The 22,799-nt window shown below is 40.4% G+C and overlaps 1 protein-coding gene and 1 long non-coding RNA gene across 3 annotated transcripts; both read right to left on the minus strand.

Annotated features, from left to right (window-relative positions):
- Positions 1-6,133: 6,133 nt before the first annotated feature.
- Positions 6,134-22,372, minus strand: atp1b2a (ATPase Na+/K+ transporting subunit beta 2a). 2 transcript variants are annotated; one of them, XM_051395875.1, is made up of 9 exons: positions 21,944-22,372; positions 18,509-18,637; positions 17,424-17,528; positions 17,253-17,332; positions 16,795-16,920; positions 16,403-16,462; positions 16,274-16,300; positions 9,120-9,215; positions 6,134-8,901 (listed from the first exon to the last, which is right to left on the minus strand). In XM_051395875.1, exons 1-9 carry the CDS (start codon positions 22,047-22,049, stop codon positions 8,737-8,739), a joined length of 894 nt encoding a protein of 297 aa, XP_051251835.1. In that variant the 5' UTR covers positions 22,050-22,372; the 3' UTR covers positions 6,134-8,736. The 2 variants fall into 2 exon arrangements, with proteins under 2 accessions (XP_051251835.1, XP_051251836.1); XM_051395876.1 differs by lacking the exon at positions 16,274-16,300 and having other exon boundaries at positions 21,944-22,371.
- Positions 12,176-16,266, minus strand: LOC127361336 (uncharacterized). Its single transcript, XR_007884269.1, has 2 exons — positions 14,880-16,266; positions 12,176-14,331 (listed from the first exon to the last, which is right to left on the minus strand). It is a non-coding gene; the product is annotated as an uncharacterized LOC127361336 (long non-coding RNA).
- Positions 22,373-22,799: the final 427 nt, after the last annotated feature.

The following is a 22,799-nucleotide window of genomic DNA, read 5'->3' on the forward strand; positions in this document are numbered from 1 at the left end:
CCGCCCGCCTCGTCACCATGGGGAGCAGGGCTTTCAGCCGCTCTGCCCCCCAACTCTGGAACTCACTCCCACCGGACCTCAGGAACCTGGACTCTCTCACACTCTTCAAATCAAAACTAAAAACTCACCTATTCAGAACTGCATACCCCACCTAACTATCTATATTGTCTTTTCTTATCTGTTTCTTTTTTCTTACGGGTTTTTTTTTTTTTTTTGTAACTCAGTCCAATCTGACACCAGAAAAACACCAGAAAAAACATTACATTTGCGACCTTCTCATGCTGGATGGCAATCTGTTAATTAGGATGAGATTACATTTTTCAATAGTATTAAATTAGAACTAAATCTATATCGCTGCAAATGCTGTTTCTGCTATCTAGATGGAATGTCCTACCTAGCACATGGGCAACTCATAAATCCTGTTAAGGGTGGAGGAGTGACGGAGACCAGATGTGGATTTCAGAGGAGTTTCTCTCTGGAGGTGGACCTGTCAGACTAAAAGAGATGTAAACACATTTCAGGGATATCTAATCCTGATTTACAATCAAAAAGGCTCTTAATTATCACCCCATCTTTTGTAGAACAACAAGCGTTTCCCAAAACCTTTTATCTGTGGAAAGAGAGCTGCAGTCATAAATAAAAAGAGGTGAATGACCACTGGTAATCCCATGAGTGAATCGGCAAAGACAGGTTTCTTCCTGTAGAATGACTGCTTGGCACGGCCAAGTCTCATCTCCTTTCCTGGGTCAAAAAGGTCAGAGAAAGAGGCCTTTCTGAACTCTCCTGGTGGAACATAATCAAAATAATATGATGATTGTTGAATTAAGAGACGGATAAAGCGTCTCTTGTAGAGGAAGACAAGGACAAGGTCCTACAGTGAGAAAGACTAAGAATTCACTTTTTCAATTTCAATTCAATTCAGTTTTATTTGTATAGCGCCAATTCATAACAGAAGTTATCTCAGGACACTTTTCAAATAGAGCAGGTCTAGACCGAACCCTTTATAACATTAATTACAGAGACCCAACAGTACCACCATGAGCAAGACCTTGGAGACAAGGGCAAGGAAAAACTGCCTGTTAAAAGGCAGAAACCTAGGACAGATCCTCCGACTCTAGGTGGGTGGTCGTCTGTCTCGACCAGTTGGGGTAAGAGAGAGAGAGAGAGAGAGAGAGAGAGAGAGGCAGAGAGAGTGAGAGACAGACAGACAGACAGGTGCACAGCAACAACAGTATTGGCAATGGCAGTCAAGCGGGACCATGGCAGGAGGCTCCACCAGGATCGATAAGAACCTGTGAGACGAGAAAGCACAAGAACTCCGGGGAAGAAGTGAAGTTAGTAACATGCATTAATGGAACATGAATGAGTGCAGAAAGAGAGAGGAAGAGAGGAGCTCAGTGCACCATGGGAAATCCCCCGATAGTCTAGGCCTATAGCAGCATAACTAAGGGATGGTTCAGGACTCACCTGATCCAGCCCTAACTATAAGCTTTATCAAAGAGGAATGTCTTAAGCCTACTCTTGAATGTGGTGAGGGTGTCTGCCTCCCGAACCACAACTGGAAGCTGGTTCCACAGGAGAGGAGCTTGGTAACTGAAGGCTCTGGCTCCTGTTCTACTTTTAGAGACTATAGGAACCACAAGTAGCCCTGCATTCAGAGAACGTAATGTTCTAGTGGGGTAATAGGGTACTATGAGCTCTTTAAGATATGAAGGGGCCTGACCATGAAGAGCTTTATAGGTGAGGAGGAGGATTTTAAATTCAATTCAACATTTTATAGGGAGCCAATGCAGAGTAGCTAGTACAGGAGAGATGTGATCTCTTTTTCTAGTTCCTGTCAGTACTCGTGCTGCAGCGTTCTGAATTAATTGGAGCGTTTTAATGGACTTATTGGGGCAACCTGATAATAAAGAGTTGCAGTAATCCAGCCTTGGAGTAACAAATGCATGGATTAGTTTTTCTGCATCTGTCTGTGATAGGATGTGTCTAATTTTTCTAATATTACGTAAATGAAAGAAGGCGGTCCTAGAGGTCTGCTTTATGTGGGAGTTAAATGACAAATCCTGATCAAAGATAACTCCAAGATTCCTGACAGTGGTGCTAGAGGCCAAGTTAATGCCATCTAGAGTGACTATACCTTTAGACAATGAGTCTCTAAGGACATGTTTGTAATTTAGATAATTGATTAATTTCATTGGGTTTGATTGATAGATATAACAGCGTATCATCTGCATAATAGTGAAAGCTAATGGAGTGATTCCTAATAATGTTGCCTAAAGGGAGCATATATAAAGTATATAGTATTGGTCCAAGTACAGAACCTTGTGGAACTCCATGACTAACTTTAGTATTTATGGAGGATTCATCGTTAACATGTACAAACTGAGAACGATCTGATAAGTATGACTTAAACCAGCTTAGTGCGGTTCCTTTAATGCCAATTTGATGCTCAAGTCTCTGTAAAAGAATATCATGGTCAATGGTGTCAAATGCAGCACTAAGATCTAATAATACAAGTACAGAGACAAGTCCATTGTCAGAAGCAGTCAGAAGGTCATTATTAACTTTAACCAGAGCTGTCTCTGTGCTATGATGAACTCTAAATCCTGACTGAAAATCCTCAAATAAACTATTGTTATGTAGAAAGTCACACAACTCTTTGGTGACTACTTTCTCCAGAATCTTAGAGAGGAAGGGGAGGTTAGAAATCGGTCTATAGTTGGCTAAAACCCCTGGGTCAAGAGTGGACTTTTTAAGAAGGGGTTTAATTACAGCTACTTTAAAGGACTGTGGTACATATCCTGATAATAAAGAAAGATTAATCATATCCAGTAAAGAAGTGCCAATTAAGGGAACAACTTCTTTAAGCAGCCTAGTTGGGATTGGGTCTAAAACAAGGTTTTCAAATGAATTATAATTTAGTTTTGGTTTAGGGCCCATTAAAACGCTCGAATCATATATGGCTGCCACTCCACCTCCTCGGCCAGTGCCTCGAGGAATGTGAGTATTAATATGACTGGGGGGGTGGATTCATTTAGGCTAACATACGCCTCGTGGGACAACCAGGTCTCAGTAAGACAAAGTAAATCAATATCATAATCTGATATTAATTCATTCACTAAAACAGCTTTAGAGGACAGAGACCTGATATTTAACAGTCCACATTTCATTCTCTTATTTTGTGCTACTGAGGAGTTAGTTTTAATTTTTATTAGATTTTTATGTTGAACTCCTCTTGTTTTCATTTCTTTAAATAATTTAGGTGGTCGGGGGACAGACACAGTCTCTATGGGGTTTTGGGTGGGTGACTGTTCTAAAGAAAGAGCAGAGAAGTGTGTAAGACAGCAGCTCTGCTTCCTGGTCCCAACTCTGGACTGTCAGGTTTTAGAAATAAATTTCGCCATATTTCTAGATAAGAGAGCCGCTCCATCCAAAGTGGGATGGATGCCGTCTCTCCTAATCAGACCAGGTTTTCCCCAAAAAGGCTTCCAGTTATCAATGAAGCCCACATCGTTTGCTGGACACCACCTCGACAGCCAGCGGTGGAATGACGACATGCGGCTATACATGTCATCACTGGTCACATTGGGCAGGGGTCCAGAGTCCGACATAGTTTTAGCATAATTACACACCGACTCCACATTAATCTTAGTGACCTCCGATTGGCGTAAACGGGTGTCATTACTGCCGACGTGAATAACAATCTTATTATATTTACGATTACCTTTAGTCAGCAGTTTTAAATTTGATTCAATGTCGCCCGCTCTGGCCCCAGGGATACATTTAACTATGGCCGCTGGCTTCACTAACTTCTCGTTTCTGACTATGGAGCTGCCAAAAACCAGAGTTGGTTCCTCAGTGGGTGTGTCGCTGAGTGGGGAAAATGTATTAGAAACATGAATGGGTTGGTGGTGAACTGTGGGCTTCAGTGTTTTAGTCTTCCTCCGTTCAGTCACCCACTCTCCCTGTCTTCCCGGCTGCTCGGGATCTACGGGGGAACTACCGTGGGACGGCTAACAGAAGCTACCTTCGGTCGGACCGCACCGGCTACTGGGGGCTGACTAACTATGGCAGCTAAAGATATCTCTGTGGTGCGGTACCGTTCCTCTAACTCACTAAGCCTCGCCTCCAGCACAGTAAATAAACTACACTTAATACATGTACCATTATCACTAAAGGAGGCAGAGGAATAATGGTGCTATCCATTTGTCTCGTAAATCCCCCGCCTGAGTTGCTCTGACGCGAGAACGTAACGTAGTTGCCTGGTTTGTACCACTTATAGCGTTCCATTTGTCTTTGGGCATTACAAGTCGGAAAGAAGTGCAGCAGCTGTGTTGTTATTGCTTGTGGCTCATCTAAACAAGCTCAATGTGAAATAATAATGTTTTTCTACACAAACACTAACATTTCAAGTAATTCCGTTATTACAAGTCTTACATTTCAATATTTCGCCTATTTCAATGTCAACAAGTGCTGTGGCGTTTTTCTCGAGCCACCAGGGGCTTCCAGGGGCCTCCAGGAGCCACCAGGGGCCACCAGGGGCCTCCAGGGGCCACCAGGGGCCACCAGGAGCCTCCAGGGGCCTCCAGTGGCAATGGCAGGCTAGTGTTATTGTTAGCTACATTAGCCTATTTAGCAAACCAGCTAAAAAAACAAGACTTTACATTGTATTGCACGCACAGCAACACCGTGCAATGCATAAATGTAAAAAGAATTTAAACTTAGATATATATTTAGACTGTTTTTCTGCTATCGATCTTCATCAGTTAACTTCAATCATTTCTTCATCGAAGCCATCAACCTGTCTATTAGACCCGATCCCAACTAGGCTGCTTAAAGAAGTTGTTCCCTTAATTGGCACTTCTTTACTGGATATGATTAATCTTTCTTTATTATCAGGATATGTACCACAGTCCTTTAAAGTAGCTGTAATTAAACCCCTTCTTAAAAAGTCCACTCTTGACCCAGGGGTTTTAGCCAACTATAGACCGATTTCTAACCTCCCCTTCCTCTCTAAGATTCTGGAGAAAGTAGTCGCTTTTAGTCTTTCTGCACTCGTTCATGTTCCATTAATGCATGTTACTAACTTCACTTCTTCCCCGGAGTTCTTGTGCTTTCTCGTCTCGCAGGTTCTTATCGATCCTGGTGGAGCCTCCTGCCATGGTCCTGCTAGATTGCCATTACCAATACTGTTGTTGCTGTGCACCTGTCTGTCTGTCTGTCTGTCTCTCTCTCTCTCTCTCACCCCAACTGGTCGAGACAGACGACCACCCACCTAGAGCCGGAGGATCTGTCCTAGGTTTCTTTCTTTTAACAGGCAGTTTTTCCTTGCCCTTGTCTCCAAGGTCTTGCTCATGGTGGTACTGTTGGGTCTCTGTAAATAATGTTATAAAGAGTTCGGTCTAGACCTGCTCTATTTGAAAAGTGTCCTGAGATAACTTCTGTTATGAATTGGTGCTAAACAAATAAAATTGAACTGAATTGAATTGAATTGAATTGAATTGAATTGCATAAATTGGTGACCGGACTAAAGCAGTAATGTAAACAGTGTGTAGGAGCATTTGAAATCGACATTAAAACGACCAACGTAGTACAAAGAAAATACCTCTCAATACGGGCGCAGCCATCTTTGTTTTGCGAGTGGTACGTTCACCCTCATTTAGCTCGGTGCACTCTGAGGAGCCCCGAGTGGGACGGCTGATATGACGACCAAAAGGGGGGGTGTCTCGGTGAAATGTTGCGAGATAGCTGCGAGATTTACACTTTCAAACTCGGGCGGGGGGTTTGCGAGACAAATGGATCGCAGCATTACTGAACATCTGACACACTGAGCAGGACAGAGGGAGAAGCCATAGCTAACTGCTAATGCTAATGAAGCTAGCATGTGTGAAAACTTTTGAAAATAGTGAAAAGTCGCTAAAAGAGGGAGAAACTCCGAGTGCTTAGGTAGAACTAGTCTACGTTTAAATGTTAAGCGGGTAAATAACCGCTGTAACGAGTAAAACTAATGTATATTTAGCGTTCACTGACAGAGCTACAGCACCAAACAGTGTACACAGAGCAGGAAGTAAACCGGGAATGAGTCAGCAGAGTTCTCATTAACTGCTTATTAACTTGTAACCACAGACAGCAGTTTTTGTTTCTTTGTTTTTATTTGTTGTTAAACACAAGGACATTTTCAGGCAGGAGAAATCAACCAATGACAAATATCATATGACATCATACAGCGGGACCTTCTGATTGGCCGGTCACTCTTTAAAGGAAGACGAAGGTGAGGTGTGTGCCTGGTTGTCATGGTAACAGTTGCCATGCTCAGCCCCACAATGACAATAATAAACAAGTAAACAAATCAACAGTAAACAAAATAAACACGGAACGATTAACGACTTCCTACCACGTTAACTAACTCCACTAACTTATTATTATGACTTATTCATCTAATTAACTAACGAGCATCTGATTGGCTGTAGGTTCAGTCAGCTGGTTTAAGAGCTGATATCTGAACTAGTCCTGGTTCCTGAACTGGTTTAAGAGCTGATATCTGAACTAGTCCTGGTTCCTGAATTGGTTTCAGAGCTGATATCTGAACTAGTCCTGGTTCCTGAACTGGTTTAAGAGCTGATATCTGAACTAGTCCTGGTTCCTGAACTGGTTTAAGAGCTGATATCTGAACTAGTCCTGGTTCCTGAACTGGTTTCAGAGCTGATATCTGAACTAGTCCTGGTTCCTGAACTGGTTTCAGAGCTGATATCTGAACTAGTCCTGGTTCCTGAACTGGTTTAAGAGCTGATATCTGAACTAGTCCTGGTTCTTTGTGAACTGGTTTAAGAGCTGATATCTGAACTAGTCCTGGTTCCTGAACTGGTTTAAGAGCTGATATCTGAACTAGTCCTGGTTCCTGAACTGGTTTCAGAGCTGATATCTGAACTAGTCCTGGTTCCTGAACTGGTTTCAGAGCTGATATCTGAACTAGTCCTGGTTCCTGAACTGGTTTAAGAGTTGATATCTGAACTAGTCCTGGTTCCTGAATTGGTTTAAGAGCTGATATCTGAACTAGTCCTGGTTCCTGAACTGGTTTCAGAGCTGATATCTGAACTAGTCCTGGTTCCTGAACTGGTTTCAGAGCTGATATCTGAACTAGTCCTGGTTCCTGAACTGGTTTCAGAGCTGATATCTGAACTAGTCCTGGTTCCTGAACTGGTTTAAGAGCTGATATCTGAACTAGTCCTGGTTCCTTGTGAACTGGTTTAAGAGCTGATATCTGAACTAGTCCTGGTTCCTGAACTGGTTTAAGAGCTGATATCTGAACTAGTCCTGGTTCCTGAACTGGTTTAAGAGCTGATATCTGAACTAGTCCTGGTTCTTTGTGAACTGGTTTAAGAGCTGATATCTGAACTAGTCCTGGTTCCTGAACTGGTTTAAGAGCTGATATCGGAACTAGTCCTGGTTCCTGAACTGGTTTAAGAGCTGATATCTGAACTAGTCCTGGTTCTTTGTGAACTGGTTTAAGAGCTGATATCTGAACTAGTCCTGGTTCTTCTGAACTGGTTTAAGAGCTGATATCTGAACTAGTCCTGGTTCCTGAACTGGTTTCAGAGCTGATATCTGAACTAGTCCTGGTTCCTGAACTGGTTTCAGAGCTGATATCTGAACTAGTCCTGGTTCCTGAACTGGTTTCAGAGCTGATATCTGAACTAGTCCTGGTTCCTGAACTGGTTTCAGAGCTGATATCTGAACTAGTCCTGGTTCCTTGTGAACTGGTTTAAGAGCTGATATCTGAACTAGTCCTGGTTCCTGAACTGGTTTAAGAGCTGATATCTGAACTAGTCCTGGTTCCTTGTGAACTGGTTTAAGAGCTGATATCTGAACTAGTCCTGGTTCCTGAACTGGTTTCTTGTAAGTTGTACTTTAGTTGCTGAGCTGATTAACAACATCAGGTTTTCCAGGTTTCTCCAGGTTCTCCAGGATGTGCAGGGACCTATAAACCAGTTTCTGAAAAGCCAATCAGAGCTCATCGTACCTGTAATCTAAACTCAGCTGACTTTGAGTCATCATCAATAACCAAATCAATAAATAAATAAATAAATAAACAAGTAATAAATAAATGAAAAGAACACATAAACCGTCCATCAGTAAACACAGTGCTATGCGATCAATAACTTGGTCTTAGCTTCATCCATCGATGTGATCGCCTGTCGTTCTTCACTCCTTCCTCAGTGGCAGTGACATCAGAGCGTGTGTGCGTGCTGATTGGTCGGTTTCAGGGTCAGAGTTAAAGCTGCACTGAGGCTCAGAGGAAATACCAAACACAATAAACAGACTGTAACTAAAGCTGGCAATTCAGAGGGTCAGTGAACGCATCATGACATGATTCTACGTTAAAGGACAGATTGAGGACGGAAACACCAGATTACTGCAGCTTCAACGTGTGTGTGTGTGAGTGTGTGTGTGAGTGTGTGCATGTGAGTGCGTGTGAGTGTGTGTGTGAGTGCGTGTGTGAGTGTGTGCGTGTGAGTGCGTGTGAGTGTGTGTGTAAGTAAGTGTGTGTGTGTGAGTGCGTATGAGTGCGTGTGTGTGTGTGTGTGAGTGCGTGTGTATGAGTGCGTGTGAGTGCGTGTGTGTGTGTGTGAGTGAGTGTGTGTGTTACTGTGTGTGTGTGTGTGAGTGAGTGTGAGTCGGTGTGTGTGAGTGTGTGTGTGTGTGTGTGTGTGTGTGAGTGTGTGAGTGTGTGTGTGTCTATTTGTCGTTGATTCGTAGTTTGAAGGACACCCGTCCAGCGAACTTGTCTCTCTCGCTGCCTTCAGCCAGAGTGTTGGAGTTGATTTTACACTCCACGTTGATGTCCGTGTTCAGAGAGGCGTTCAGGAACTTCACGGCCACCAGCGGCTGAGTGTAGTTCACCTGAGATTAAACACATCACAGTCAGTAAAAGTACCATCATCTATGCTCCGCCATGGATCTACTGCGCTCAGTGTGTACAGTGTGTGTACAGTGTGTGTACAGTGTGTATTACAGTGTGTGTACAGTGTGTGTACAGTATGTGTACAGTGTGTGTACAGTGTGTACAGTGTGTGTACAGTATGTGTACAGTGTGTACAGTGTGTATTACAGTGTGTTACCTGAGCTTTCTTGCCGTAGTATGGATAGTACATTAGGTTGAAGGTTCCATTGGGAGGAAAATATGCCAGAGGTCCAATTTTATCACTGTCCTCCCTCTGCACAGACACACACACACACACACACACACAGATCAATACATCAGATCAGTCATAATGACCTGGTGCACTTACTAACCTACTGCAACAACTTACTGCTCTCTACTGCATTTATTTACTGCTCTCTACTGCTTTTATTTACTGCTCTCTACTGCTTTTATTTACTGCTCTCTACTGCTTTTATTTACTGCTCTCTACTGCTTTTATTTACTGCTCTCTACTGCTTTTATTTACTGCTCTCTATTGCGTTTCTTTACCACTCTCTACTGCGTTGCTTTACAGCTCTATACTGCGTTTATTTACTGCTCTCTACGCCGTTTATTTACTACACTCTACTGCGTTTATTTACTGCTCTCTACTGCGTTTCTTTACTGCCCTCTACTGCGTTTATTTACTGCTCTCTACTGAGTTTATTTATTACACTCTACTGCGATTATTTACTACACTCTACTGCGTTTATTTACTGCTCTCTACAGCGTTTATTTACTGCTCTCTACTGCTTTTATTTACTGCTCTATACTGCGTTTATTTACTGCTCTCTACTGCTTTTATTTACTGCTCTATTGCATTTATTTACTGCTCTCTACTAGGTTTCTTTACTGCTCTATACTGCGTTTATTTACTGCTCTCTAAAGCGTTTATTTACTGCTCTATAGCGTTTCTTTACTGCTCTCTAGTGCATTTCTTTACCGCTCTCTACAGCGTTTATTTACTGCTCTCTACTGCATTTCTTTACCGCTCTCTACTGCGTTTCTTTACCGCTCTCTACTGCATTTCTTTACCGCTCTCTACAGCGTTTCTTTACCGCTGTCTACAGCGTTTATTTACTGCTCTCTACTGCGTTTATTTACTGCTGTATACTGCGTTTATTTACTGTTCTTTATGGCATTTATTTACTGCTCTCTACTGAGTTTAATTGCTACACTCTACTGCATTTATTTACTACACTCTACTGCGTTTCTTTACTGCCCTCTACTGCGTTTATTTACTGCTCTCTACTGAGTTTATTTATTACACTCTACTGCGATTATTTACTACACTCTACTGCGTTTATTTACTGTTCTCTACTGCGTTTATTTACTGCTCTCTACTGCGTTTATTTACTGCTCTCTACAGCGCTTATTGACTGCTCTTTTGCGTTTCTTTACCGCTCTCTACTGCATTTCTTTACCGCTCTCTACTGCGTTTATTTACTGCTCTATAGCGTTTCTTTACTGCTCTCTACTGCATTTCTTTACCGCTCTCTACTGCGTTTCTTTACCGCTATCTACTGCGTTGCTTTACCGCTCTCTACTGCGTTTCTTTACTGTTCTCTACTGCTTTTATTTACTGCTCTCTACTGCTTTTATTTACTGATCTATTGCATTTATTTACTGCTCTCTACTAGGTTTCTTTACTGCTCTATACTGCGTTTATTTACTGCTCTCTACAGCGTTTATTTACTGCTCTATAGCGTTTCTTTACTGCTCTCTACTGCATTTCTTTACCGCTCTCTACTGCGTTTCTTTACCGCTCTCTACTGCGTTGCTTTACCGCTCTCTACTGCGTTTCTTTACTGTTTTCTACTGCTTTTATTTACTGCTCTATACTGCGTTTATTTACTGCTCTCTACTGCTTTTATTTACTGCTCTATTGCAATTATTTACTGCTCTCTACTAGGTTTCTTTACTGCTTTATACTGTGTTTATTTACTGCTCTCTACAGCGTTTATTTACTGCTCTATAGCGTTTCTTTACTGCTCTCTACTGCATTTCTTTACCGCTCTCTACTGCGTTTCTTTACCGCTCTCTACTGCGTTGCTTTACCGCTCTCTACTGCGTTTCTTTACTGTTCTCTACTGCTTTTATTTACTGCTCTATACTGCGTTTATTTACTGCTCTCTACTGCTTTTATTTACTGCTCTATTGCAATTATTTACTGCTCTCTACTAGGTTTCTTTACTGCTTTATACTGCGTTTATTTACTGCTCTCTACAGCGTTTATTTACTGCTCTATAGCGTTTCTTTACTGCTCTCTACTGCATTTCTTTACCGCTCTCTACTGCGTTTCTTTACTGTTCTCTACTGCGTTTATTTACTGCTGTATACTGCGTTTATTTACTGCTCTCTACGGCGTTTCTTGACTGCCCTCTACTGCGTTTATTTACTGCTCTCTACTGAGTTTATTTACTACACTCTACTGCATTTATTTACTGCTCTCTACTGCCTTTCTTTACTGCCCTCTACTGCGTTTATTTACTGCTCTCTACTGAGTTTATTTATTACACTCTACTGCGATTATTTACTACTCTACTGCGTTTACTTACTGCTCTCTACTGCGTTTCTTTACTGCCCTCTACTGCGTTTATTTACTGCTCTCTACTGAGTTTATTTATTACACTCTACTGCGATTATTTACTACACTCTACTGCGTTTATTTACTGTTCTCTACTGCGTTTATTTACTGCTCTCTACTGCGTTTATTTACTACATTCTACTGCTTTTATTTACTGCCCTCTACTGCGTTTATTTACTGCTCTCTACTACATTTATTTACTGCTCTTCACTGCGTTTATTTACTGCTCTCTACTGCGTTTATTTACTACATTCTACTGCTTTTATTTACTGCTCTCCACTGCGTTTATTTACTGCCCTCTACTGCGTTTATTTACTGCTCTCTACTACATTTATTTACTGCTCTTCACTGCGTTTATTTACTGCTCTCTACTGCGTTTATTTACTGCACAATACTGAGTTTATTTACCACACTCTACTGCGTTTATTTACTGCCCTCTACTGAGTTTATTTACTACACTCTGCTGTATTTATTTACTGCTCTCTACGGCGTTTATTTACTGCTCTCTACTGCGTTCATTTACTACACTCTATACTGCTTTATTTACTGCTCTCTACAGCGTTTCTTTACTGCTCTCTACTGTATTTATTTACTACACTCTACTGAGTTTATTTACTATACTCTACTGCGTTTATGTACTGGGTTTATTAACTGTGCTCTACTGCGTTTATTTACTGCACTCTACTGCGTATATTTATTGCACTCTACTGAATTTATTTACTACACCCTACTGCGTTTATTTACTGCTCTATACTGCGTTCATTCAATGCTCTCTACTGTGTTTATTTACTGCTCTCTACTGTGTTTATATACTGCGTTTATTTACTGCTCTCTACTGTGTTTATTTACTGCGTTTATTTACTGCATTTATTAACTGCACTCTACTGCGTTTATTTACTGCGTTCATTAACTGCGCTCTGCTGCGTTTATTTACTGCTCTCTACGGCGTTTATTTACTGCTCTCTACTGCGTTCATTTACTACACTCTATACTGCTTTATTTACTGCTCTCTACAGCGTTTCTTTATTTCTCTCTACTGTGTTTATGTACTACACTCTACTGCGTTTATTTACTACACTCTACTGCATTTATTTACGGCTCTCTACTGCTTTTATTTACTGCTCTATTGCATTTCTTAACTGCTATATACTGCGTTTATTTACTGCTCTCTACAGCGTTTATTTACTGCTCTATTGCGTTTCTTTACCGCTCTCTAGTGCGTTTCTTTACAGCTCTCTACTGTGTTTCTTTACTGCTCTATACTGCGTTTAGTTACTGCTCTCTACAGCGTTTATTTACTGCTCTGTACTGCTTTTATTTACTGCTCTATACTGCGTTTATTTACTGCTCTCTACTGCTTTTATTTACTGCTCTCTACAGCGTTTATTTACTGCTCTCTACTGCTTTTATTTACTGCTCTATACTGCGTTTATTTACTGCTCTCTACTGCTTTTATTTACTGCTCTATTGCATTTATTTACTGCTCTGTACTAGGTTTCTTTACTGCTCTATACTGCGTTTATTTACTGCTCTCTACAGCGTTTATTTACTGCTCTATAGCGTTTCTTTACTGCTCTCTACTGCATTTCTTTACCGCTCTCTACTGCGTTTCTTTACCGCTCTCTACTGCGTTTATTTACCGCTGTCTACAGCGTTTATTTACTGTTCTCTACTGCATTTATTTACTGCTGTATACTGCGTTTATTTACTGCTCTCTACGGCGTTTCTTTACTGCCCTCTACTGCCTTTATTTACTGCTCTCTATGGCGTTTATTTACTGCTCTCTACTGAGTTTATTTACTACACTCTACTGCATTTATTTACTACACTCTACTGCGTTTCTTTACTGCCCTCTACTGCGTTTATTTACTGCTCTCTACTGAGTTTATTACACTCTACTGCGATTATTTACTACACTCTACTGCGTTTATTTACTGTACTCTACTGCGTTTATTTACTGCTCTCTACTGCGTTTATTTACTACATTCTACTGCTTTTATTTACTGCCCTCTACTGCGTTTATTTACTGCTCTCTACTACATTTATTTACTGCTCTTCACTGCGTTTATTTACTGCTCTCTACTGCGTTTATTTACTGCACAATACTGAGTTTATTTACTACACTCTACTGCGTTTATTTACCGTTCTCTACTGCGTTTATTTACTGCTGTATACTGCGTTTATTTACTGCTCTCTACGGTGTTTATTAACTGTTCTCTACTGCGTTTATTTACTGCTCTCTACTGCGTTTCTTTACTGCTCTCTACTGCGTATATTTACTGCTCTCTACTGCGTTTATTTACTACATTCTACTGCTTTTATTTACTGCTCTCCACTGCGTTTATTTACTGCTCTCTACTGCGTTTATTTACTGCTCTATACTGCTTTTATTTACTGCTCTCTACGGCGTATATTTACTGCTCTCTACTGAGTTTATTTACTACATTCTACTGCTTTTATTTACTGCTCTCCACTGCGTTTATTTACTGCTCTATACTGCGTTTATTTACTGCTCTCTACTGCTTTTATTTACTGCTCTCTACTGCGTTTATTTACTGCTCTCTACTGCTTTTATTTACTGCTCTATACTGCGTTTATTTACTGCTCTCTACTGCTTTTATTTACTGCTCTATTGCATTTATTTACTGCTCTGTACTAGGTTTCTTTACTGCTCTATACTGCGTTTATTTACTGCTCTCTACAGCGTTTATTTACTGCTCTATAGCGTTTCTTTACCGCTCTCTACTGCATTTCTTTACCGCTCTCTACTGCGTTTCTTTACCTCTCTCTACTGCGTTTATTTACAGCTGTCTACAGCGTTTATTTTCTGTTCTCTACTGCCTTTATTTACTGCTCTCTATGGCGTTTATTTACTGCTCTCTACTGAGTTTATTTACTACACTCTACTGCATTTATTTACTACACTCTACTGCGTTTCTTTACTGCCCTCTACTGCGTTTATTTACTGCTCTCTACTGAGTTTATTACACTCTACTGCGATTATTTACTACACTCTACTGCGTTTATTTACTGTTCTCTACTGCGTTTATTTACTGCTCTCTACTGCGTTTATTTACTACATTCTACTGCTTTTATTTACTGCCCTCTACTGCGTTTATTTACTGCTCTCTACTACATTTATTTACTGCTCTTCACTGCGTTTATTTACTGCTCTCTACTGCGTTTATTTACTGCACAATACTGAGTTTATTTACTACACTCTACTGCGTTTATTTACCGCTCTCGACGGCGTTTATTTACTGCACAATACTGAGTTTATTTACTACACTCTACTGCGTTTATTTACCGTTCTCTACTGCGTTTATTTACTGCTCTATACTGCTTTTATTTACTGCTCTCTACGGCGTATATTTACTGCTCTCTACTGCGTTTATTTACTACATTCTACTGCTTTTATTTACTGCTCTCCACTGCGTTTATTTACTGCTCTCTACTGCGTTTATTTACTGCTCTATACTGCGTTTATTTACTGCTCTATACTGCGTTTATTTACTGCTCTTTACTGCGTTCATTTACTGCTCTCTACTGAGTTTATTTACTACACTCTACTGCATTTATTTACTACACTCTACTGCGTTTCTTTACTGCCCTCTACTGCATTTATTTACTGCTCTCTACTGAGTTCATTTATTACACTCTACTGAGTTTATTTACTACACTCTACTGCGTTTCTTTACTGCTCTCTACTGCGTTTCTTTACAGCTCTCTACTACATTTATTTACTGCTCTCTACTGCGTTTATTTACTGCACAATACTGAGTTTATTTACTACACCCTACTGCGTTTATTTACTGCTTTTATTAACTGCGCTCTACTGCGTTTATTTCCTGCTCTCTACTGTGTTTATTTACTGCCCTCTACTGCGTTTATTTACGGCGTTTCTTTATTTCTCTCTACTGCGTTTATTTACTACACTCTACTGCATTTATTTACTGCTCTCCACTGCGTTTATTTACTGCTCTCTATTGCATTTATTTACTGCTCTCTACTGCGTTTATTTACTGCTCTATACTGCATTTATTTATTGCTCTCTACTGCGTTTATTTACTGCGTTTCTTTGCTGTGTTTCTTAACTGCGCTCTTCTGCATTTATTTACTGCGTTTCTTTACTGCCCTCTTCTGCGTTTATTTACTGCGCTCTATTGCATTTATTTACTGCTCTCTACTGCATTTATTTACTGCACACTACTGCGTTTCTTTACTGCTCTATACTGCATTTCTTTACTGCTCTGTACTGCGTTTATTTACTACACTCTACTGCTTTTATTTACTGCGCTCTACTGCGTTTATTTACTGCACTCTACTGCGTTTATTTACTGCACTCTACTGCGTTTATTTACTGCAGTCTACTGCGTTTATTTACTGCACTCTACTGTGTTTCTTTACTGCCCTCTACTGCCTTTATTTACTGCGCTCTACTGCGCTTATTAACTACTCTCTACTGCGTTTCTTTCCTGCCCTCTACTGCGTTTATTTACTGCTCTCTATTGCATTTCTTAATGCTCTCACTGCGTTTATTTAGTGCCCCCTCCTGCGTTTCTTTACTGCTCACTACTTTGTTTATTTACTGCACTACTGTGGATCAGACTTGGTATCAGCAGATAATCAATATATCAGGATTTGTCTAACTCGATCGGGACCAATTAAACTTATGAGGAATTAAAGGTTTTACGTTCTACAATCTTATTTTCTACTGTTCTTACCCACTCGTCTTTATCCACTTTGTACCTCTGAAGAAGGAGGGACGAGGACATGGAGACAACACATGAGATGGAGACAGATGGTGTAACAGACAGTGAGACAGACAGTCAGTCAAGCAGACAGATTCAGACCTTGGCTCCACAGGTGACATATGGAGACTGACCGTCCTTCCCCGGCAACATCCCGATTACCTGGACAGACAGACAGACAGACAGGCAGACAGACAAACAGGCAGACAGATAGACAACTGTTAGTACGTATGTGTTGTATAGAATGAACTGTACAGACTGACTGTTGCTGTCAATTAAAATATAAAAGTTTAAAAACAGGTTTAAAGTTATTTCCTTCTGCTGCATTTTATCAGCTCACAGTGAAATGCGACAACAGAGGAAGTCAAACATGCTTATAGCTGCTAACAGGAAGTATGTCCACCAACACACTGTAGAAACATCATTTGTGTTCAGTCGTCAGGTTGAAACCTGTGCTGCAGTCAGTTTGGATCAGAGGTCAGAGGTCAACGTACCCGGTTCAGTTTGATGAGGACGCAGGGCTGACCTCTGTTGTAACCATAGAAACGATCCGAAATCCCAGAACAGTCCTCCAGCATGGTCCGATTAAACTGACAGGAACGCTTGGGATTGTTCCTGACCTGAGGAGAGACAGACAGGCAGAGAGTGAGACAGGTGGAGTGTGAGACAGAAAGAGGGACAGACAGGTGGCGAGTGAGACAGGTAGAGGGACAGACAGGTGGAGAGTGAGACAGATAGAGGGACAGACAGGTAGAAAATGAGACAAGTAGAGAACGAGGAAGGTGGAGAGTGAGAAAGGTGGATAGTAAGACAGGTAGAGAGTGAGACAGACAGAGGGACACACAGGTGGAGACTGAGACAGGTGGAGAGTGACACAGGCAGAAGGACAGACAGGTACAGAGTGAGACAGGTGCAGAATTAGACAGGTGGAGAATGAGACAGGCAGGTCTACCTCTCCACTGTCCTCCTGAATGAAGTATTGATCTGGAGGACAGTTATCGTTGGTCTGAACCTGGTAGCTGTCGTTGTACGCTGCAGACAGACAGGTAGACAGACAGATATTGATCAGGATGTTGAATCTATGACATCATCAAATGTTATCATTAATTAACAAGCATCTTACGAGAGAGGAAGGTGTTGAGGTTTTGGATGAAGCCGTCCCAACTCTCAGTGTCTGAGACCGAGAAACTGATCTCCAGCTGATCGCCCTTCGGACGAATCATCATCCCTGAAACATAACGACATCTGCTCGTTAACCAATCACAGCCTGAGCCTCGTTAACCAGAAACAGCCTGAGCCTAGTTAACCAGAAACAGCCTGAGCCTAGTTAACCAATCACAGCCTGAGCCTAGTTAACCAATCACAGCCTGAGCCTCGTTAACCAGAAACAGCCTGAGACTCCTTAACCAATCACAGCCTGAGCCTCGTTAAGCAGAAACAGCCTGAGCCTCGTTAACCAGAAACAGCCTGAGACTCCTTAACCAATCACAGCCTGAGCCTCGTTAACCAATCACAGCCTGAGCCTCGTTAAGCAGAAACAGCCTGAGCCTCGTTAACCAGAAACAGCCTGAGCCTAGTTAACCAATCACAGCCTGAGCCTCGTTAACCAATCACAGCCTGAGCCTCGTTAACCAGAAACAGCCTGAGCCTCGTTAACCAATCACAGCCTGAGCCTTGTTAACCAATCACAGCCTGAGCCTCATTAACCAGAAACAGCCTGAGACTCGTTAACCAATCACAGCCTGAGCCTCGTTAACCAATCACAGCCTGAGCCTCGTTAACCAATCACAGCCTGAGCCTCGTTAACCAGAAACAGCCTGAGCCTCGTTAACCAATCACAGCCTGAGCCTTGTTAACCAATCACAGCCTGAGCCTCGTTAACCAATCAAAGCCTGAGCCTCGTTAAGCAGAAACAGCCTGAGCCTTGTTAACCAGAAACAGCCTGAGCCTCGTTAACCAATCACAGCCTGAGCCTCGTTAACCAGTCACAGCCTGAGCCTCGTTAACCAATCACAGCCTGAGCCTCGTTAAGCAGAAACAGCCTGAGCCTCGTTAACCAGAACACAGCCTGAGCCTCATGAACTGATCAATCATACCTGAAACATAACGAGTGTGATTTATTATTATATTATATTATTATGATATTATATTATTATCAGTACAGTATCAATCACTGTATAGCTGGTGGCCCTTTGTCTCTGTCCTCACCTGGAGTGGCCAGGCGGTCCTGCCAGGTGGGTTTGTAGTCGTCCAGCGTCAGCAGCATGATGTACATGGTGAGAACAAACATTCCCGCCAGAAACAGGTAGAAGACCAGGTAGAAGAGCAGGATGAGACCTGGTGGGAGGAGGAGGAAGGGGGGAGGGAGGAGTCAGGGAGAGACAGTGAGAGAGAGCAAGAGTTATTATATTATACAGTGCAGCCTCTCCTCCCCCACTCCTCTCCTCTAAATGTCATCTTTATAATCCTCTTGTGTTTAGCCCCGCCCCCTGCTGATGACCTACATTCACTGAGGGAGGGGGAGGAGCAGGGGGAGAACAGCAGGGGGGAGGGTATAATCTCTCTCTCTCTCCGTCTCATCTTCTTATTGATTATTTTTACTGTAGTTTGAACATTTGATCAGTAAAACCTTTTACTCTGCAACAGAGAATCCTGCTCTCTGATTGGCTATTAGCTCGGACAGTTTAAGCTCTCTTCTAAATATTAAACTATAGGTAACCATAGCAACGGTATTGATGAACTTCCTCCAGGACCTGGAACCTCCTGAAGGACCTGGAACCTCCTCCATGACCTGGAACCTCCTCCAGGACCTGAAACTTCTTCCAGGACCTGAAACTTCTTCCAGGATCCTGGAACCTCCTCCAGGACCTGAAACTTCTTCCAGGATCCTGGAACCTCCTCCAGGACCTGGAAACTCCTCCAGGACCTGGAACCTCCTCCAGGACCTGAAACTTCTTCCAGGACCTGAAACTTCTTCCAGGATCCTGGAACCTCCTCCAGGACCTGAAACTTCTTCCAGGATCCTGGAACCTCCTCCAGGACCTGGAACCTCCTCCAGGACCTGAAACTTCTTCCAGGATCCTGGAACCTCCTCCAGGAGGATCAGAGGTGTACGTGGTGTGTTTGAGGGTTGAACCTGTTAAAGATTTCCTCCTGCAGAGTTAATGCCATCAAACGCACCCTCCGCTGCAGATTAAACTGTAAACAGGATCACACCAGGACCAGGTCCCTGATCCTCATCCTGTCCTGGTTCACTGAATGAAACCTTTACGGAGGAATTCACTGAGGAAGTACAAGTGCAGAAAGTTCCAGATTCAGACCATGTGATCAGAGTTCATGAAGGTCTGGACTCAGCGAACCATCAGTGAGCGTCTGACTGTAACTCTAAACAGGAACTTCACCTTAAAGAGCAACCAATCACAGAGTTTCAAACAGTAGTAATAAAGGTTCAGCTCAGGCTAACTACTGTTATTATTATTATTATTATTATTATTATTATTATTATTATGCAAAGGCAGACTACCTTAACTTAAGGGTCAAAGGTCAGGTCTGACCTCAAGATTGCGATTGTATATAATAACAATAACTGACACATTTCACATATAAGTCTTTCTGAGCTACAGTCTTTAGACCTTGTAGCGTAGCCAGAAGGGTCTACAGAACCAGGGCGGGGCTCCAAGAACCACAGAACCGGAGCGGGGCCCGAATGAGCCACAGAACCGGAGCGGGGCCCGAATGAATGAATGAAATGAATATATACCATAAATACCATAAATACTACTTTATATACCATAAATATTACTTTATATACCATAAATATTACTTTATATACTATAAATACTACTTTATATACCATAAATACTACTTTATATACTATAAATATTACTTTATATACTATAAATACTACTTTATATACCATAAATATTACTTTATATACCATAAATATTACTTTATATACTATAAATACTACTTTATATACCATAAATATTACTTTATATACTATAAATATTACTTTATATACCATAAATATTACTTTATATACTATAAATATTACTTTATATACTATAAATACTACTTTATATACCATAAATACTACTTTATATACTATAAATATTACTTTATATACTATAAATACTACTTTATATACCATAAATATTACTTTATAAACTATAAATACTACTTTATATACTATAAATATTACTTTATATACTATAAATACTACTTTATATACTATAAATATTACTTTATATACTATAAATACTACTTTATATACCATAAATATTACTTTATATACCATAAATATTACTTTATATACTATAAATACTACTTTATATACCATAAATACTACTTTATATACTATAAATATTACTTTATATACTATAAATACTACTACTTTATATACCATAAATACCATAAATACTACTTTATATACTATAAATATTACTTTATATACTATAAATACTACTTTATATACCATAAATATTACTTTATAAACTATAAATACTACTTTATATACTATAAATATTACTTTATATACTATAAATACTACTTTATAAACCATAAATATTACTTTATATACTATAAATACTACTTTATAAACCATAAATATTACTTTATATACCATAAATACTACTTTATATACTATAAATATTACTTTATATACTATAAATACTACTACTTTATATACCATAAATACTACTTTATATACTATAAATATTACTTTATATACTATAAATATTACTTTATATACTATAAATACTACTTTGTATACCATAAATATTACTTTATATACTATAAATATTACTTTATATACTATAAATACTACTTTGTATACCATAAATATTACTTTATATACTATAAATATTACTTTATATACTATAAATACTACTTTGTATACCATAAATATTACTTTATATACTATAAATATTACTTTATATACTATAAATACTACTTTATATACCATAATTCTACTTTATATACTATAAATATTACTTTATATACTATAAATACTACTTTGTATACCATAAATATTACTTTATATACTATAAATATTACTTTATATACTATAAATATTACTTTATATACTATAAATACTACTTTATATACCATAATTCTACTTTATATACTATAAATATTACTTTATATACTATAAATACTACTTTATATACTATAAATATTACTTTATATACTATAAATACTACTTTGTATACTATAAATATTACTTTATATACTATAAATACAATACAGAGAGACAGACATAGAGAGAGACAGAGAGAGAGACAGAGAGAGAGAGAGACAGACAGAGAGAGAGACAGAGAGAGAGGAGACAGACAAGACAGAGAGAGAGAGAGAGAGACAGACAGAGAGAGAGAGAGAGACAGACAGAGAGATAGAGACAAAGATAGAGAGAGACAGACACAGAGAGAGACAGACAGAGAGCGAGAGAGAGAGACAGAGATAGAGAGGGACAGACAGACAGAGAGAGAGAGACAGACACAGAGAGAGAGAGACAGACACAGAGAGAGAGAAACAGAGAGAGAGAGACAGACAGACAGACAGACAGGCAGAGAGAGAGAGAGAAACAGAGACAGACAGACAGACAGACAGACAGACAGAAAGAGAGACAGACAGACTATGACTCACCCCAGCTCGAGGCGGTTCGGCCCATGAGCTCGTGCGTTCGCGGGTTCCAGAAGAATTCCCGCCACTCGCTGGAGGCTTTGCGGTCCTCGTCCTTGGTTCCGGACATGATGAAGAGGATGAGAGGATGAAGATGATGAGAGGATGAAGATGATGAGAGGATGAAGAGGATGAGAGGATGAAGATGGAGGTCGGTCTGTGTCGGTCTGAGCGCGCGAGCCTCCCGCCGCTGGAACGTGCAGTTAATAATCGATCAGAGTATCGATAATCCGGCGGGTGATGGCAGGATGGTACAACAGACAGACAGACAGACAGAGAGAGAGACAGAGAGAGAGACAGAAAGAGAGAGACAGAAAGAGAGAGACAGACACAGAGAGAGAGACAGGTCGCTGTCACTGCGGTAGACCTCCTCCCCGCCTCTGACGTCACTCCACCAATCACAGAGCAGCTTCATCCGGACTGACCCCGCCCCCCGACTGTGTGACGACAGACGTTCGTGAACGGATGTGATGACGTCAGTCACGTGTTCCTCACGCCCTCGTTAATGACGTGTATATGTTGTTACAGGTGCGTGTGCACGTGGTTACTGAGGACCAATCAGTTGACAGGAAGCATCAGAACATATAACCACTTTATATTGATCATTATATATCGATTGTATATTGATCATTATATAACCACTTTATGTTGATCATTATATATCCGCTTTATATTGATCATTATATATCGATTGTATATTGATCATTATATATCCACTTTATATTGATCATTATATAACCACTTTATATTGATCATTATATATTGATTGTATATTGATCATTATATATCCACTTTATATTGATCATTATATATCCACTTT

The sequence above is a fragment of the Dicentrarchus labrax genome, unplaced genomic scaffold, assembly GCF_905237075.1.
Source record: "Dicentrarchus labrax unplaced genomic scaffold, dlabrax2021, whole genome shotgun sequence".
Taxonomy (NCBI): Eukaryota; Metazoa; Chordata; class Actinopteri; family Moronidae; genus Dicentrarchus; species Dicentrarchus labrax.

Excerpts from the sequence above, each read along its gene's own strand:
- atp1b2a (XM_051395875.1), bottom strand. The coding sequence starts at position 22,049 with ATGTCCGGAACCAAGGACGAGGACCGCAAAGCCTCCAGCGAGTGGCGG. Across the intron at positions 18,638-21,943 it reads CCGAACCGCCTCGAGCTGGG|GTCTCATCCTGCTCTTCTAC; the intron begins GTGAGTCATAGT and ends TCCTCCCACCAG. Across the intron at positions 16,921-17,252 it reads TTCAGGAGGACAGTGGAGAG|GTCAGGAACAATCCCAAGCG; the intron begins GTAGACCTGCCT and ends GTCTCTCCTCAG.